This window comes from Chironomus tepperi, unplaced genomic scaffold (assembly GCF_022539635.2).
Source record: "Chironomus tepperi strain 1889 unplaced genomic scaffold, CSIRO-AGI_Ctep_v1 contig_11, whole genome shotgun sequence".
Taxonomy (NCBI): domain Eukaryota; kingdom Metazoa; phylum Arthropoda; class Insecta; order Diptera; family Chironomidae; genus Chironomus; species Chironomus tepperi.
The window spans coordinates 1,155,102-1,175,126 of NW_027226133.1; the positions used below are offsets into that span (position 1 = coordinate 1,155,102).

At 29.5% G+C, this 20,025-nt stretch overlaps 3 protein-coding genes across 3 annotated transcripts in view; all 3 read left to right on the plus strand.

Moving 5' to 3' along the window:
• The first annotated feature begins 3,192 nt into the window (after nucleotides 1–3,192).
• On the plus strand, nucleotides 3,193–3,543 carry LOC139087033 (mucin-2-like). The gene has a single exon (XM_070635724.1). It carries the CDS (start codon nucleotides 3,193–3,195, stop codon nucleotides 3,541–3,543), a length of 351 nt encoding a protein of 116 aa, XP_070491825.1.
• A 1,208-nt stretch (nucleotides 3,544–4,751) lies between these two features.
• On the plus strand, nucleotides 4,752–5,639 carry LOC139087041 (integumentary mucin A.1-like). Its single transcript, XM_070635736.1, has 5 exons — nucleotides 4,752–4,820; nucleotides 4,886–5,047; nucleotides 5,159–5,314; nucleotides 5,481–5,508; nucleotides 5,608–5,639. The coding sequence occupies exons 1-5, from the start codon at nucleotides 4,752–4,754 to the stop codon at nucleotides 5,637–5,639; spliced, it is 447 nt and encodes a 148-aa protein (XP_070491837.1).
• Nucleotides 5,640–6,808: 1,169 nt separating this feature from the next.
• Glut1 (Glucose transporter 1) overlaps nucleotides 6,809–20,025 on the plus strand; it is a 60,867-nt gene continuing 47,650 nt past the window's right edge. The window contains exon 1 of the mRNA XM_070636894.1: nucleotides 6,809–7,313. The gene's annotated coding sequence lies outside the window, so the exon portion shown is untranslated. The remainder of the gene's footprint in view (nucleotides 7,314–20,025) is intronic.

Sequence of the window (20,025 nt, forward strand, 5' to 3'; positions counted from 1 at the left end):
TGTAGATAAATTTGCTTCAAATTCAAATTTTGAGCTCATTAATACTAATTTATCCTTAACAGACTAAGAGTACACTGTATAAAAAGAACGTACAGCTGAGTATATTCAATCAGTATAATTGAGTATGCTCAATTTTGCAGTTTCAAATGGATTCAAATTGACTTAAGTCGACTATTTCATATGAAATCAGAATAAACTCTGAACTCTGTAATTTTGTGACCGAAACTCTTTGTCTATTAAGGTTAAGATACAAAAAAGTTTCCCAACAACCTTGACGCATCTACAATAGAAACTTATTCGCTTAATTGGTGAATTATGCACCTTTTTTCCTCTGACCCCGTCACAAAAAAACAAAACTAAAACTACCACCAATTTTACCACATCTACAAGTCTTTATATATTCCGAAAGAGAAAAAAATTGTAAATGCCATTTAACATAGAAAAAGAAAAAGTAAAGATGAGACATTTTTCAAGTTACTTTGATACCTATACAAGAGAGAAAATGCAAGATGATTAAATGTTTTTTGACAAAATACAATACCACAATAGGATTAAATAAATAGATTTTTTTTTCAGTTCTTTTTTACAAGTAACATGAAAATGATAAAAGCAAGCATAATGCTGATGAATGAAATATGATAAATATTATTATGTGAACGATAAATAAAATTATTAATGCGTAGTAAATTATTCATTTCATTTTTAGTCTCTCAGTTTCATTTTTTGGCAATAAGAAAACAAAAAAAACAAACAAAATATAAAATATATGATGAAAAAAATGCAAACTACACATGATATAGATGATGTACCTTTTTGAAAATAATGGATATAAGAAAAAAAAATAACAAATTATGTGAAATTTTTAGAAATTTTTGAGTAAGATGGTGGAGAAATTTAGAGTAGGAATGAATTTTTTTTTAAAATGAAAAACAACTAGTTTGGCACGTTTTGCAATAATGGATTTATTCTCTTTTAATTTTTTTATGATTTCTCATGTAGCTTTTAATAGGAGGGGGCTTGAATTTGTAGATTTTGCTGGGTTTTTGGGTGTTTAAATGAATTAAGAATGTACTGAATCCTGAGATTTATCACAAGATTACAAACAACTCAATTCTGGTGTTGAAAACCTTACTAAAGAACTTTAAACTGTTAAATTGTGGCAAAATAAAGACTAAAATCTAAGAAATTGACTAAATTGATCAACATTTGTTGTGAAAATTGCCTCAAAATTCAGAAATTATAACACAAAAGCTTAAATTCTCCCAAAATCTTTCTAACTCTATCTTCAGAGTGCAATATTATTAAGAATATCAATTCCAAATAAGGATTTAACCTACAAATTGAAAATTCATAACAGAATTTGAATTTAACTCGATTTGAATTTGATTTCAAAATTCAAAAATTTGAGTAAACTTCAACTTCTGATCAACATTAACCCCAACCCCTCCTTTCAATTCTAAAAACTAAAATTTAGTTTAAATTATAGGTTTAAAGTGGTTTGTTTTTTTTTTATATACGATTATTATTCAATACGATAATGATTTACTTTTCATTTACATAATGATAATAATAATATATTATAGTCGATAACTAACCAATAATTATTATTCTCTCACTTCTATTATAATTATTATTATTATTATGAATTTATTGTCATTGTTTTTTTTTCATATGTGAAAATGATTTTTATATATTAATTAAATTATCTGATTGATGATTGAAGGAAGAAAAACAAAAATAAATTGAGGAAAGAATTAAAAAACTGATTCAACAGTCCAAAACTTGATGAAGAAAAGGAAAAAAAAAATTAAAAAAATGCTAAAATTTAATAATTGATAAAAAGGAAAATAAGAAAAAATAAATGGGGTATTTTGAAACTATAAAATAATTATGAAAGAAAAAAAAACTGTTTAAAAATATAAATTTAATGGCTGTTTTATATCAATATAAAAAATAACACAACACTGTATAATAATTAATAAAAAACAAAAGATTAAAAAAGTATATGAACTGAATTCTTATTTACTTTAATTGAACTTTTTTCAGGATTTCAATTTTCAGAAGGTTTTATTCCAGATTTTAAACAATTGAAACATTCAACGGAAATTTTGAATTTGAATTCTTTCAATTCAGCACTGAAAATATTGATTTTACTTTGAAACATTCAGCAATTCAACGGAAATTTTGAATTTAAATCCTCTGAATTCAGCAACATTTTTCACTGAATACATTCATTTTACTGAACGTATTTCTACAATTAATCCACTTTTTTGTTAAACAAACACTGAAAATATTGCAAAATTCACATATTGTCACGCAGTTAGTGACAAAAATCTCTCAGCATGATATCAATAACATAATAAAACAATAAAATTCATCAAAACTGGTAAGTAAATCATGAATTTTCAACAAAATAAATGAAAACTTTAAGTTCAGCACCAAAACAATCTAAATTTCAGTAAAACGAGCTACCACAGCAAACATTTTCCATATCAAATTTCCTTCACATCCATTCAATGTTGCAGAACAAACAACAAACACATTGAATGAATGTTTGATGATCAACGATATCGTAAAAATTAATTTTTAATTCCAACATAGGAGATTAGGCTGATTAGATTGTGATATGCATTGTGAAATAGTAAGGGAATAAATGCACAGAGCATAATTTCAATTTTCTTTAGTCATTAACCGAGTTCTGACAAGATTTCTGTGGAAAATGTTTGGAAAATTGTTGAATTTCTTTATTATTTCAATGTGCTATTGTCAACAATTTGATGATCGTTGCATTTTGGTAAGAACATGACAATCTAATGCCAAAAATTATTAACATAAAATTTTACTTTACAGCCTAACACAAACCCGTCACATAATCTACCGCATGAGATGAGTACTTCATTGTTCTACAAGTGTCATAATGGTTTTTTGTTGCTTTTAACTTGCCCACGTGGAATGATTTTTGATCCAGCATTATCAGCATGTCTGCCAGCTTCCTTCAATGATTGTTCAACCCAAAGTGTAGCAACGAATTTAATTAAGAATCCAACACCATCCTACATAACCACAACGAGTGTTAAGTTCAGTGAAAGTAATCCCATAATTCCATCAACAATACCTAACCAACAAATTTCAACATCCACACAGTCATTATTGCATTCTGATAATGAAATTCCAGTTTATTCTACAACTAAAATGGAAATTCCAACGCCTCCAGTTTTAACCACCGTTTTATCAACAAATGTTCCTGATCAAGCTCAAAATGTGACTAAAATGAGCACAGATACGCCTGCATTCATATCATCTACACCACTTTTAACAACTACAATGAGAATTCCGACACCTCCCTTGCTGACCGCACCGACAACTTTAACAGAGACATCTACTTTAGTGACAACCGCAACAGCAATGTCGACAACTAAAGCAGATATGCTGCCGAGCATTCCAATGGCACCGACAATTTTTAAAACAACTACGCCTGAATTGCCGGTTATTGAACAATTAGAAGAAATTGAGGAGGACACATTTGGTGTGGATTTGAGTTGAATGTGTGTAGGCTCCTATCTGTGGGCAGGATGTGCTGATAATTTAATAAAATTGAACATTGTGATTAAAGCTTTCACTAACAAAGGAATCTTATGGCTTATTATAGAGCCACGATTAAGTATTTCTTGTTAAAAATTCCAGTTATTATTAGAAAACTACGAAAAGTTGTCACATTTTGTCAACACATTTAAGGAAATCGATGTAGTCATTGTTGATTAGATAAAAGAAGTAATCCTCAAACTATTGAATGAAGAATAAGAAGACACGGTAGGCTTTAAGTTTGACATTAAATTGAGTAAATAAGGTTAAATATTGAAATGGATTGAATGAACTTTTTTACTTTGATTTTGGTTTTTTAAGTTGAAATTAAAAAATTAAGAAATTTGATTTTTCTTAAAAATTTAGAGTTTTTTATAAATTTTAAATGAATTTTTTCATCAATTTCAAAATTTTAAAGATTTTTTTTATGAATTTGAAAATTTTGAGAAATTTAAAATTGTTGATAAATTTTCTTGTAAATTTGAAAGTTTGAAATTAATTTTTCTTATTAAATTCAAACTTTATAATTATATTTTTAACTCTACTTTTATATTTTAATTTTTTTTTGTATTGTAAAAATTTATTTTCTGAACTATTAAATATTAAGTTATGTTGTAAACTTAGTTTAAAATTTAAAATCATTTTCAAAAGAGTTTAAAAAAAAATTGAAATTTAAAAAATATTTAAGAACTTTCAAATATAAATTGATACATTTTAAATTTGAATTTAAAAATTTTTGTTGAAGAATTTGAAAGTAAACTTAATAAATTTAAATTTAAAAATTGAATTATATTTCATAAATAAATCAAATTAAACACTTTATTAAAAAATCAAAAAATTAATAATTTGATTTCAATTTTCAATCTCACCCCTATTCAACCCCAATTACGAATCCATTAATGAAACATAAAAATTCATCGACCTCACGTGTTTATCAATCACTTCAATATGCAGAGCCTTAAAGCCACCCATATTATCAGATTTTTTATTGAAATAAATTTTTATCACAATAAATCAATTGGACGAAGCTTTAAGCTTTGATTTTATTTTTCCGATAAGTTCCTGATAAAGTTTTAATATAAATAAGCATGTCACAAACATAAAATTCTTAAATTATTTTAAACAGTTTTAAAGTGAAGAACAAAAAAAGTGAAAGAAAATCTTAAAAAATGAAAATTATTTTAGCAGTTTTATTCGGCATCATTGCCTGTGCTACAGCTCAAACCTGCACTGATCCAGTAAATTATTAAAATAATTAAAATTTGTGATTTAATTTAATTGTTAATTTTTTTAAATTATTAAGAGTGCGCCAAGACAAATTTTCGTACATCCAACTGACTGTTCGAGATATATAATTTGTGCTTTTGGACGTGAATTAACTTACTTGTGTCCTGCACATATAAATCATTTTAATGCATGCACAATGAATTGCACAGCCACAAATGATATGTGCTTTACATGTGTTGTGAGTATTTTTTGGAATTAAATATTGGAACTTACTGCTATATGCTTCATAAAAATCAAGAACCAAAATGCGAAAAATGTTAATTTATCCATAATTTTTTCTCAAATCTAGGATGTAACAACTATTGGAACTACCACCACAGTAGTTGATGGCACGACAACAACCGCTCCAGAAGTAACAACTGTAACTGATGAGCCAACATTTATTCCAACACCACCAGCAGAAACAACACCAGAGCCAATAACCACAACAACTGTTGCTGAAGACGTAAGTTTAAAACGGAATTTAAGATTTTTAACATTATTGCGACTTCATATCGAATTCGAGTCAACTTTGAGTTCTGATTATTTTTAAAATTGATATTTTTGAATAATTAATTTATGAATTTCCTAACTATAAAATTAATTTGCTCATATTTTTTTGTAATTTCCAGACAACAATCTCAGTTCCAACAGCACCTGGTAAGTTTACCATTAATTGTAAATTTAAAAGAATTTTATTATAAATTTGACAATTTGAATACACAATTATTTAAATATTATTTTCTTTCAATTTTACAGTTATCCCTCCAACACCTCCAATCGTTCCATAAATAATGCTGCATCTGATAAAAAAGACTTAAATTTTATTATATTTTTGCAATTTTTCGAGTTTTTTTGGGTGAAAGTTATATGAACAGTTTTGTATTTATGGTAAAATAAAGAAGGCTGATGTGAATTCAAAATGTTTTTGAGTTGTTATTGGATCGATTTTACAGGAATGCATCAACTCTAGCTCATTTCCTGAGAAACATCCTTCTTCTGGTGTCTTGAAGATTGGGAACCATATGGTGTTATTTCAATAGTTTAGAAGAATCTTTAATAAGTACCTCCGTGGAGGAGTAAGTTGCAAAAAAAGGAATTTTGTATGGTTTGCCAAATAGGAGGTGCACCCTTGGTTGGACTATAGGATAAGTCAGAAACTGCAGACATGCGTATTTTAAACACTGGAAATGCGGACCTGAAGTACTTTGGCGAACCTTAGAATTTTGAAAACATAAAACTACCTTTGGACCATATGTAAGTACTCAAACCCTGCTGAAGGGACCTCATGATTCTAAATTTAATGCAGATGCAACTCTTCGTTTAACATAATTCTAGAGAATCCAAGTTAAATTACATGAATATTTGCAATTAAATCGTCAAAAAAACCTTTAAATTTAATATCGTTTTCCAGAATTTTATTAACAATATAAAACCAAGTCTGAAGTCTATCTTATCATAAAAATCTCATAATTTAAGTTAATAAAACTATAAAGCTAACGCTATCAAGATTTTTAAAACTACTCATAAAGATAGTAACAGTAAAAAAATGTGTATCCGGCATAGATAAAAAATTGAATACGTCTAACTATTTCCAAGAATATCACGCTATTATGATGGAATTTGTTATCATTCATTGACATCATTTTCGAAACATTCCGTCACATGCTTTCCAGGGGGATGTGGAAGTCTGAGAGAGACATTCCAAAACATGAGAGAAATTTTCTTTTTTTATTGCGAAAAAAAAGAAGAAAATGAAAAATTTTCATAAGAAAAAAAGAAGGTAGGAAGAGAAGAGAGAAAAGGAATTTCGAGGATACAAAATCGTACGATTTAATTTATTATTATATTTAAGTGGAAGAACTAAAAACTTTATAATTAAATTAATAAATATTGATTCAATAGACAATGTTAGTTAAGTGACAATTTAGGAATTAGTGATTATTAAATGATATAAAGTTGAAAAAAGTCATCAAAACATTTCAGGATTTTTTTACAGTATTCTTTGATAGTGTGCGTGCATTTGATATCCTTGTAATATATTATACAGACACATGAACCACATTTCCAGTCGTACAAAATTTTCCTGTCGATGGAACAAAAACTAAACAGGGCGGGGTGCTTTTTTAATGCTGAAAAAAAAATTTTCATTCAGTATTGTGTGAAAATTCGGAGGTTGAATTCTCTTGCCTCGAGAAATCATGTGAAAAGGAAAAAATAAAGGATTTTTCAAAATTAAAAGGAAATTAATAAAAAAACTTGAAAACTTAAAATAACTGTGAAATTATGTGCAGTTTGTGAGAATTAATAAGATTCGAATTTTCTACAATACCAAAAAAGATAAAAAAAAGAAAAATTGTGTGCAAAAAAATGGAGCTGAAAGTGAAAATTTGATAATTGATGTGCATGTGTGTAAAATATGTAAAAAATAAAGTCGTATTAAATATTTAAGTATAAACCAAAATGTAAGTGAATTATGACAAAATTTCATCAATATTAAGGCACAAAGGCAGCAGCTCATTATCATTAAATACAGTTCCTCCTTTCATCATCGAAATTTTTCAGTCAGTTCCTTTTTTACACAACAATTAATTTATTGCTCTTTCTCTCTCACATTTCTCCCATTTAAGTTCAAAATAGATTGAAACACAAGAAATGAATAAGTACTGAGCAGCACAAATAGGATTATTTCATCTTTGTGCTTTCTCGCTTCTCATTTCAAATTACTTTCAGCTAAGTTTCTTTCTTTTTTGTGTTTGTTGTTGCTGGATATCTACAACTTTTTCATACTCTCTCTCGCTCTCTTTTCCCCGCACTCCTACCGAAAAACTTTTCCAATTGAGCTGTGTGCGACTAAAATGTACGTGCAAAACCTAATTTTAGTATTATCCTGAAATAAACGAAGAAGTCATAACTTATGTTCTTATTTTTTCTGTGGAATTATGTTTTGTGGAGCTGGATGCCACGAAATTGGTAAGATATTTTTGAGTGAATATGGAAAGGAAAGATTTTTTTTTGAATTGAATGTTCACCTTTTGATGAAAAATTGTTTGTTGCAATAAGAAGTCGTTTACATCGCTATGTTCGCATTTTGAAATATGAACGGGAGGTTTTTGAGGTTTTGAAAAGATTCAAAATTGGAATTTTTTCTTTCAACCTCTTGGAAAATTTGAGGTCAATATATTATTTTTTTTTGTTACGCAATAGCTGAACGATGGGGAAATTTGTGAATATGTAGATGCTTTAATGAGTAGGCAGGTTAAGCAAGAGTGGAACATGTTCCGATTACTCGACATTATGCCGAGTTATAAACTTGACATTTTTGGAACTTGCTGTAGAGCACTGCTGTCGCAACATTTTTGCGCTACAATACATTTTGGTGGTGTGTCTTGACGAAAATCGCATATAGCATACGATTCATGACATTTTCAATTGTCAATGGTCAAAAATTTGGTGACACGAGTGTATTGCGGCACACAGCTTGTACAACATTGCTATAAATTGTCAAGTTCTTAACTAGACGTAGAGTCGTCTAATTGTATTATTTTCCACTAGGGCGAGTTTGGTATTTAGTCAAAACGATGTACAAAGTCCATGCCAACTTTGAGATTTCAATTTTTCTATGCAAAATCACTTAAAGCTTGAATTAGAGTCCACTAATCGTGCTAAAATAGCGAACATTTCCAAAAAGTTCTATATCACTAGTTTGGCACTTCTAAAATGTTAAAACCAGGTTGAATATCCGACATTCTTCACTAACCGCAATGTTGTGCAAACCCTTTTATATTCTGAGACACTTTTGTGGAAAGTCACAACCAAAAACGCACAAGACATGCAGTTCGTGGCAACACTGACTTAAAAGAGGAATAACTTTATAAATCTAGAAGTCTATAACCCTATCCTGATGACTTCTTAATTAAATATACCTTAAAGTTGCTCCACATACTCCCAGTGGAATGTTCCTCAATAATTCAAATCAATAATCAACATAAAATCCTAAATTGAATCACACAGACTCCCCCCAACATACAAAACATAGACATTTTCATTAGTTCAATAGCTTCAAATAAAAAAGTCAATTCTTAACCACATTCTGTTGCGAATTTTCTGCTTCAAATATCATCCTTTAAAACTATAACAAACGCATGTATTACATGTCGAATATTGCTAAAATACCAAAGCAATTTAGTCAGAAATAACAAATAAATTTGTATCCCCTTACTGACATACAAACACGCTGAATTCATCCCTTGCATGCTAACAACTTTTTTTTTCCATTTTTTATTTATTAGCAAAAAAGAGGGTCAAAGTTTTCACTATGCTACATGCGTTTGCCTTTATTTTTCCTCTCCCCTTTCGTTCTACACTTTATATACATTTGCAAAAAAGGAAGAAAAAGTTGGAGCAAGGAAGCATGGAAGAAAAATTTTTATGGGAAGTCGACAGTAAAAATAGTTTTAAGAATGCCAAAATCACCATAATCTTGTAATAATCTCATGACGAGTCTTGAGGGAAAGATTACAATTATTTTACTTTATTTTCCTCCTTTCGTTATTTTCAATTTTCTTGTGATTTTCCATCAAGTTTTTTAACCACTAAAGTGTGTAAAGTATTTATGGCCAAAAGAAATTATGCACTTAAGTAACTTTTATAAAAAATAAGCAAGTAACCAATAATTTCTTTTTGTCCCACAACTTTTTCTTCGTTTTGCAAAAAAATAGTAAAATGGAATGAGTAAAAAGTTCTTTGAGTCGATTTTCTTTGCTGTTGGCAAGTAATTTTACGTGAAAATTAAGTAAATTATAGTCCTTGAGAAGGTGTTTGAATTGCTGAAATTAGAGTCAAATAATTCCGTTTTTCTACACTCTTTGGCTAATTTTTATTTATTTGGCTGCATTCTTGAGAAGTTGGGTAGCTGTGTCGAGCTGTTTGTCTTGGGTTGTCAAGTTAAAACTGGAATTAAAGAATTGAATTAAAATTTATTTTAATTTCAAACCAAAACTGGCAAAATTCTAAATTTTCATATTGAATTCACTATATTGAGCTTTGATTTAGTTCACTATGCTGTATTTATTACCTTATTGGACTTTATGTCGAGTGTTTAAAGCAATTTACCATTTTAGTCTAAATTGAAGAATTATTTGCACTTTTTGATTAAAAACCTTTCAATTTTTTTGCATCATTTTCAAAACCATACAAATAGTTTTGCATCATAATTCAAATTTCAAATAATCGTTGCAATATTAAAAGCAATCTTTTTGAATTTAAAAGCTTATTTTATTGCAAAAACATTTAAAAATGCGTTCCAAATTCATTTACAGCCAACTCTTGACCTAATCATTTTCTATTTGGACATTCTTCTTCCTCAGTTGACGACAGCACTCAATCAAAAATTAAAATTTCACTCATTTTGCTTTCATTTCCTCAAATTTTCCTTCTTTGCAGCTCTTACTATGTATGATTTATTCTCATAGCTTACATAGAGCACTTTAACTTTTACGTACGTCCATATTACTAAAAATTGTTTAGTGTTTTATACGCGAATGACACTGCGACTTTAAGTTGATTATGATGTTGATGAAAAGCTCTAGAAATTCTGTATTAATCGTCGTAGCGTCATTTCTGTCTCATTCGTTGTCATCATTTGTATAAGCTCTTGGTGAATAAAAAAAATACTATTTAGATATGAGACTGACTATATTCATAGTGACTATGTTTCCTATGTATAAAGCTGAAAGACGAAAAGGATTTTATGTCAGTGTACTGAGACTACTCATGTTGACTTAAAGTGAAAATTGATTTTTTTATGTGCTGCTGCAGCTTCTGTATCTTCTGTTGTGCCTGTATGTCTGTTGAGAGACGTTACATAAATATGCCTTTGGAAATTTATTGCAAATATGCAGCACTGATAACACAAATATTGTCAATATTGATACAGTTGCATTGACTGTCGAGGAATTAAAATTAATCTCAATAAAAGTCAAGTCGGTTCCTTGGTTCTCGTTTTTCTCTTTTATATTTATGAACTCTACTTGATTCATATGAGATTATAATGCTTGAGTCGTCTGGTTGACTAAATTTGTGTGATTTTTGTGATAATATTAAACTTTATTGTGTCTCTCTTGTTTGAATTTGTTCACATAAAATAAACGACCTTTGATATTCTAAAGAATATTATCTTATTTACTCTCTCTTTAGACATGACATTGCTATTATTATTATCTTATTTGAATTCAACTAAATTGGATGTTTTTTTGAATATTATTTACGTATGGAAAATTTATTAACTTGATTTATAGATTTCGATTAATATTTTAGTATTGAAATTCATTATTTATTGTCGGAATTGCTATGTACATAGGCGAAATAAATTAAAATTTTAATGAACTTGAAATATTCAAAGAATTTTCTGTGCTGCAAAAAAGAAAAATACTGTAATGAATATTTAAATTACAATGAATATTTATTAAGTGAAGTTTGAACTTACTTTTTGAAGCTTGTAATTTTAACATCCTGAAAGTTTTATTACTAAGGAAAAAGTTTTTGTATCTTTACTTTGGATTTACGTTTGTCCTTGAAAAATTTATAAATAATCAATTGAATATCTCCTCAGTCTGAATTGTTACTGAATAAGCTGAATAGTCTTTGATCAAGCTGAATTGTCGCTGAACAATTTGAATAATTGATAAGTAAGCAAAATTGCTGTTGATTAAGCTGAATTGTTATTGAATCTGCTGAATTGTTGCTAAATAAGCTTAATAGTTCCTGGGAAATTTGAGTAGCTGATGAATAAGCTTTGATGTAACATAATAAGTTGAGTAATTGCTTAACTTGCCAAGTTCCTGCTTAATATTGATTAATAAGCTAAATTAATGCTGAATAATCTGAAATGATGCTTAATTGTTGCTGAATAAGATAATTAAAGTGTTGCTAAATAATTATAATTGTTACTGATGCGCTGATTTATTGCTGAATAAGCTGAATTGCAATTTGAATATCTGAAAAAGAAGAATATTGAAGACAAAGCTAAATAGTAGCTGAACTGCTGCTGAAAAAGCAAAATAATTGCTAAATATCCTCATTTTTAAAGAGTAATTTAGAATTTCTCCCTAAAAAGTCTGACTCCAATTTAGAATTCATGAAACGCTTGTGTAAAGCTCTTGTACCTTACGTAAAAAAGCTCATAAATCTAAAGTCTGTAATATAATTTTCACATTTTCGAAAAAACTGAACCTCAATCAAGCATATTACGAATTAAATCTAATTTTAAATTAAAATCGATGTAACATAAAGCAGGATTTTACCAATAATGAGTACACGTAAGCCATTGCATTAGTACCACGTACATATTCGATATTATGTATGATTAAATTTATTTATGCATGTTATTTTAAGATATTTGAAAATTTCCGAGTATTACCTTAAATATATCCTAAAAAAAAGAGAAATTCATTTACATTACGTAAATTGTCAGATAAGCTTACAAATACAGTTCTACTGAAATGAAGTGTATGTTTGATAAAAATATTGCATACGTGACCCAATTAAATGTTGATTACAACGCATGATAATTCCTTTAAAGACGCACACATGAAACAGACATTTCCGTTTCCTTAATGTATAGCCGCACGACAAAGTAAGACATAAATGATAAGACAAAAAAATTAAATTTTATTATCAAACATATCCAATTAAAATTTCCACAAGAACATAAAAAGTCAATTTTCTTTAGCTTTTTTTCCAGAAAATTTTTTTGAATAACAAGATCAAGGCAATAAAAATTAATCCTCAAATTTTCTTAATTTAATGCCATTAATAAGTTTTCTAGACTCTTTTTTTTACCATTTTACGTCATTACGAGAAGCAATCAGTGCTATTTTTACAGGAAAATTAACATTCTCTGTTCATAATTCAGCTATAATTAAAAGCCAATTAATGCAAGTTATTAAAATGATGACTTTTTTCCCCCTAAACCCCAAACTCCGACCATGCTTGATGTTATTGAAGACAGATTGAAAATTGCCTTAAAGCATAATTGTCGTTATTTTTCATTTATATTTTTATGTTGATACTTTTGAGGCTTTTTTTTCTCATTTAAAGCCACGCTTGAAATATGAAAATAAAGCACATAAAATGGAATAAAACAAACAAAAAGGCATGAAAATAATTTTTTTTAATAATTTTTGCTGCTTTTTTCATAACTCATGCAGACACAGTTGGAGAGTTGAAAAAAAGGTATCAAAGCATGCCAAATGAAAATCATAATTTTCAGTCTCATGAGTTTGAATGTAGATGGATGTTTGTATATGCATAATATGGAAATGAACATTGTTTGTAAATAATTAACTAGATTTTTTTCTGGCAAATGTTTGGAGTTTATCTGCTTGAAATGAGAGTGAGAAGACAATTTTCATAGGTTAAGCAAAAAGCCGTTATGAATTTATTCAAAAATTCCTTCAAAGATGCAAAAGCATCTGCATCCAAAATGGCGTCATATTTAATTATTTTCTGCCAATTTCACAGCATTTAAAGCAATTTATGATCATACAAAGTTGCCAGACTAACCTACAACATAGCAAAAATGTAATCAAATACAGCAAAAACTTGTAAGAGCTAAATTCCTTCCATATTATTCAATATACTCGACCATCTATTCAGTCAGCTATGCTTTACATAACAGCAAATTAAACACTCTCAAATAGCCAACATCAGAATGAAGAAAAAGTTTATTAAAAATTATTAACGCTTCATTTTTATATAGAAAAAAAAAGATTAAGAGAGGAAAAAATTATTAAAATTAAAGCAACCAGAAAGGCTAAATATAGGGCTTGCAAATTCACCAACCTTATTATTAATTCATAACTTAATTAAGGTATAAGTAGACTGCTACATGCCATTGCTCAGGACTTAAAACCAATAAATTTTTACGATATTCTCTCATCCACCTCTATTTCATACCTCAACCATCGACATTCTTCCACAAATATGCTTTTGTGTAAAGGTAGCGAAGAGAGAGGAATATGTATATAATTTTTTATAGCTGATAAAGTAAATACAACCATGGATAAAGGATATTCATTTAGATGGAAAGAGATTCTTATAGTGACAGAAATTATTTGGCATGAAATTCTGTGTCTCATGTATTGAACATTTATGCTACAGCATTTGTACAACAAAAAAAAAAACATAAAAAATGCTGAAATGTTGTGTAACTATTGAAAAGGAAATGCAGTATGAATTATTCATACAATTTAAATTTTTATCCTTTTTTTTTTGTTGCTATTTTTTCCTATTTTTATTTTGGATAATAAAACGGTAAAATCTAGTTTGTATGGATGAAATTATTTTTCTTCTTTTTCTGCTACGTGTTACGATACTTTACATGTAAATCCATGAATATCAAAGAGGTAAAATGTAATAATATTAAAATTTTACTGAGAGGATTGAATTTTATAACGGATTATTTGAAAAACAAAAATGATGCAAAAAAAAATGACGCAGAAATTTGAATTCGACAGTTTGTTTTGTATACATTCGAATGAAAATATCTGTAATTATACATTCCGTGATTTTAATTGTTTTCCGACTGTTTTGTGAAGTTGTGCAAGTAGTTTAAGGCTGTAAGCTAGACTTTCATTGTAATAAAGTGTGCAGTAACACGAATATTGTGAGTAATTTATAAATAAAAGCATTTAAATGCAAATGTCAACAAATAAAATTTAAGGCTATTAAATATTGTGGCAATTAAGCTTAATTCATCATTATTTCTATAATTGTTGTGCTGTAATCAAATTATTTACGATGTATTAAAGAGAAATGAAGCATTTCTTTAAGAAAATATCAAACTTTACTTGAAAATTGAAAAGATCCAGTGCAATGCAGTGAAATATGTCAAAAGTAATGTAATTCACATAAATTCATGGATCTTGCAACTTGTCAAAATCATTTAAACATAACTTTACATGAAAACTTCAAGAAAACTCTAGTCAGAACTTAATATCATGACTTTTAAGACAGTCGTATTCATGGTCTGGAATGTTTGTTGAGAAAAAATCTGGATTTTATTCCACTGACACTTCAGTAGATGATAATCCTCGTTGTCTAGTACATAAAAAAATAAAACTTCTACAGACTAAATCCCTTTAAACTTTCCAATCCAGACATACTAAAATATCCCAAAAATCACACGATAAACAATAGTTCATTGTCAGTTATATTTTGGATGTCTATAAAAATTTAATGAAGTCAATTTGATGTAAAAGGTAGCAAAAAAAAGGGAACGTGTTGAATATTCAAAAAGATTGGTGAGAAATATTTCTTATTTTTAACATCACGTCAACAATAAATTATGATGAGGCAGTAGAACAGCAGAAGCCTTTCACTTTTTACTTCCTTCAACAAATCTGCAAATCTTTAAAAATTCACACCGAGATTTTTGCATGTCTTCTTCCTTTTTTTTCTTCAATAACAAACCATCTCATTATGATACAGTAAAAAAAGGAAATATGTGTGTTTTCCGTTCCGTGTGATTGTAGTTGTGACTGTAAAAAAAAATTGGAAGTTTTCCAAAAAGAAAATTATTTTCCCGCATTTTCCACAATTTCCATTATATGCGTATGTAGTTGTTGGCGCTCCACATTTCTTCCCTTCGATTTGTGTTTGATTGAAGGAAAAAAGTTTTTTTTTATTTTTGCTGACGGAGAACAGAAAAAAATGAAAAGTTTTTGTGCTTATTTTTTTATTTTTCTTTTTTTCAAAAAAATCAAACACTTCAAAGTGAAAAATTATTAATAGGTTTTCCCACATAAGCTCACACATACATACAGGCAGGTTGGGGGAAATTATTCATCGAATTAAAACTTTTTCTTCAAGCATGTAACCGAAATATCCACCCGCAAATTATGCAGGAAAAAAGTAGGAAAATTTTACTTTTTTTCATCCCTAATTTACCACTTTTATTTGTGTTGTTTGAAGAAATTTACACCTTAAAATCAGTGATGAGTAATCTGTGTGCTCCGGCATACTTATTTAACTTCTTAGTGTGATCCATGGCCTCCCTCACTCGGCGTCTGAAGCAGGCTCTATCGTGGGCTACCTCTTGCCAACTACCAATCCCAAGTGTGAGTTCTATCTCTATAGACAGCTTCTATTCATGAGTTATTTGGCCTACCGCGTGATGAACGGTGTCTCGGCATACTTGCTCATTTCTTTGGCAAAGGCACACGATTGCTCATTGCCGCATTTAGAGTTTCTCGGAAGCTAGAGTTGTCTTTAGATTACCGTTGCCAATTTCTAACTCCCAGTACTTTTGCATCGTTGCTCACATAGTAATTCCATGTGCTTTTTGGCCAACCTCGATATCTCTTTCCATTCAGAAAGTCACCAGTTGTCAATATGGATATTGACGCATTAGTCGGTCTTTTGACATGACCAGCCTATTTAAGAATTTGTTCCAACCTCGGCATACTACTGTGCCGTCAAATTGAATCGCACCCATTTTTGAACCCTATACCTTGTACGGTTTCGGTCGATGCATACCTCTAAGGTGCCTCAAACAATAATAGGTTGTCCATCACTGCCTTAAATTTTAGACAAATAGCATAAATTAACTAAAAACTTCATTAGAACTCATTTGTTGTGGGAGTTGTACGTGCATGAAAATTGAAAATACTTTTTGACCCTTCCTGTGGGAATTTCCAAAAAGGATCGTCCATTATTGAGGCTTGAAATAAGTTTTGATGATTTTCATTCGGCTAAAATTGCGAATTATTGTAATAGGTGTGATAATCACCTGAGAAATATATTATGACTAAATTTATTCGAGCGATATAAACAGCAGTGCGTCAACCATTACTGTTTTGCCAGTTGGTTGATCTTGGCCACTAAATTATTGCCATTTTATCTTGCTGTGAAATTTATTACCACTTTTTTTCCGGCTTAAATCATTTATAAAGAATTGAAATTGATGTTTTTGAAAAATATATTTTATTTTTTATGAATTATTACACATTTTTGTGATGTCCATTATTCATTTCCATCGATTGAACTCTGGTTGAAGTTAATTGTTATAGTTTGGGATTATTTTTTATACCATAAATGTACATTTTTCACTTAATATTTTTGAATTTATTTTACAAAAATATAGACAGATTGAATACAATTTCGGTATTTTTGATGGATTGCATGTGTGAATTTGGTGCACAGCATGTTCGCTGGGGCTCCTTCGTCGGACCTGAAAGTCACCGTGTCAGCTGAAAATAATTATGAAATTTGCTTAATATTTACAAAGATTTTAAGAAAAATCTTTAAATTCTCATGAATAATTTCGATTAAAATTAGAACCTTGAAATGCTTTGATGAAAAAAATATCCCGCAGCTCATATCTTCTTACAATTTGTTTTCAAAACAAATGTTTGTAGATATTTCAGAGATTTTTCTTCTTCTTAGACTTGTTTATATTAGCTTTAAAAGCTATATGGCGCAGAACAGTGATGAAAGAAGGTCAGCTCAACACGCAGACAGAGAATCTGTATAATACAGAGCTCTAGATTGACATGAATGTTGTTTGGAGTCTGTTGGACTGTACTTGAAATTATTTTGAGATCTGATCCTTCTGGTATGAGTTAAAGCTGACAAGGTCATCAACAGAGTCAGTTGGATAATTTAATGCTGTGTCGTTAGTTCTACATGCAAGATTATGCTTCCATTTTTTTGATCAATTGAGCCAGAATTGACAGTAGGATTGAATTCTGTGTTTTTTTGGACTTCACTGGAGTCACAATACATCCAGTCTTGAATTGTGGTAGAGTTGACGACAGAGTGGTCAAGAATTCGGGAATACGACCTATTTTGGACTTCACAGGAGTCCGGAATAGCAGAGGCACCTCTACAATAGATTACAGCCTGGAATTGAGTCAGTATTGACAGCAATCTTGTCAGGAATTCGGAATAACGGACTTAATTGGACTTCACTAGATTCCGGACTTTAGTAGAGACGCCTACGTTCTACACGGTCTTTACGGCTCCCAACCATAACTTTCTATTGAGCTCATTGCACTGTCTGCTCTCAAAAACTTTAATCTTCATTCATCATTTCCATAAAAAAGTAAAACACTTCAACAAAATCAACAAGAAGACAAAAGACATGACATAAAAACTGGAATACAGCGCACGATTCTTATTCACATTATCTACACCAAAAAAATCGTTATCATTCCATAGAAAAATATTCCAAAAAAATCTCTTCTTTAATTAATAGTGCGCGTTAAACGACTGAAATTTATCAACATGATTGACAAGCGACTTTAAAGCATCTTGTTTCGAATTTTAAAAGCTATTGATTTCAAACATAACTTTAAAAAAACAACCATAAAAGTCTTCATCCCGAAGACCCTTCGAAAAATGCTTTTTTTGATGAGAAAAAAGAATCTACTCGTCTTTATGGTGATTAATCCCTTTTTTTGAGGTTGAATGAGAAACAAACCAAAAGTGGAAGTGGGGAAATGGTTTTTTTATGTACTAATTTATGATGGTGAAAAAGAAAAAAAAATTTAAGTTTCCCATAAAAAAAGTTTATTTATTTTTCTTCATTCCTTCTTCTTCATCCCGCTCAATTTATGTGTAGATTGATTGTAATTGACATTTATCGTCATGGATGCATAAGCTTAATAATATTTTTTTTTATTCAACATAAAAAAGCTGTACAGTGGATTATTTAATTATATGCTCTCTATATTTATGGATATACAATCTGTATGAATGCATAAAAAGGAAATGATGTTGGAACTGGGGATTCTCATTTTTTTATGGCAATAAAATATAAATAATCCATAGATGAGAATACGATATTTTCATAAATATATAAAAAAAAAAGCCATCAAGATACAACTTTATGCAGCTATATCATAAATTAACATAAATTTCAATGAGCGACATATGTGACAAGAAGCAAAAGGAGGCTGTCTGATTGCCAAGCATGCTTTTTTTTTTACTGTTAACATTATCATCTCCCCATTTTCATCTTCTCTTCATATCTCTCATTCACTCTCTTCTTTCTCTATGTGATATGCCCAATTTGCTCGTCACCGTCATTGAGTTGCATGTATATTTATGTAGATCTTTGTACTTGCCGCTTGCTGTCGTATATTTACAGAAAAAAAAGGTATGATGAGGTTCTATGATTATGTGGAACATTCTTAGCGCATTTTCATGGATGTTTCAAGTTATGTGCTCTGAGTTGAGTGTTGAATGAACTTTTTTCATGGATATTTCAAGTTATGTGCTTTATAATGGCTTTGGATGAAGAGTGTCTGGTATAGATGCTGCAGATATTACGTGATATTTTGTCTCAAATGGGGTAGTTCGGGTGTTTTTAGGAGGTTTATTTATGGCTCGACCAAGAACTGTAGGCCTGTATTTTCTGCATTTTAAGCATGCAAAAGTCTAGTTTTTGGCTGTACCTTAAAGTTCGTCCAAGACTACAGATCAGCAATTTTGGACGAATCCGTTACTGTCACCAATTAATTCAAATAAAGACAGACTCTCACTCTATTAGGATTAATTAATATACCCGTTGACCGGTTACCTTGTTCGTGTGCTCATCATTCATTTAAAGCTGAAAAATCATAAAAAGTCTCTTTAAAAAACTCAAAAATGAAAGCAACAAAATACCTCAAACTGATTCCCAAAAGTTGCAAATTTAAGCATCAAAACTGCAAAAAAAAATCCACCAAAAACTCATGCACAGCTGCTGCAATACACAAATTATGTCTTTCCAAAAAAAACAGCAATCTCTAATAAAGTTTATTAAAAAATCCTTCTTTTATGTAACTACTGCAATAATTTACCATTCACACAATATGTAACTAATAAAAATATGTAAATTTATAACTGAACGCATGTGCGGAAAAAATGAGAGCAATAACATCTTTCCAGCAAGAAAATGCGTTAATAAGGCGAAAAGCTTATGCTAGGGGTTGGAAGAAATACAAAAAAAAAGCAGCAGGCGATAGTGAGACACGAAAAAAAGAAGAGTGAAAAAAATACTGAAATTTATGCAGCAATGCAACGTCTCAATGATGTAGCTACATACTATTGTTATTGTTGTTGATATTCTAATAAGCATATGGCTTTGTCGAGGATGTTGCCACACAAACAAGCAAATTTACACATTTTATA

What these genes read in the sequence shown, in the direction of transcription:
- LOC139087033 (XM_070635724.1), top strand. Translation starts at nt 3,193, where the DNA reads ATGGAAATTCCAACGCCTCCAGTTTTAACCACCGTTTTATCAACAAAT.
- LOC139087041 (XM_070635736.1), top strand. Translation starts at nt 4,752, where the DNA reads ATGAAAATTATTTTAGCAGTTTTATTCGGCATCATTGCCTGTGCTACA. An exon ending in CTCAAACCTGCACTGATCCA is followed by an intron (nt 4,821 to 4,885) that starts GTAAATTATTAA and finishes TAAATTATTAAG; the next exon opens with AGTGCGCCAAGACAAATTTT. An exon ending in CAACAACTGTTGCTGAAGAC is followed by an intron (nt 5,315 to 5,480) that starts GTAAGTTTAAAA and finishes TGTAATTTCCAG; the next exon opens with ACAACAATCTCAGTTCCAAC.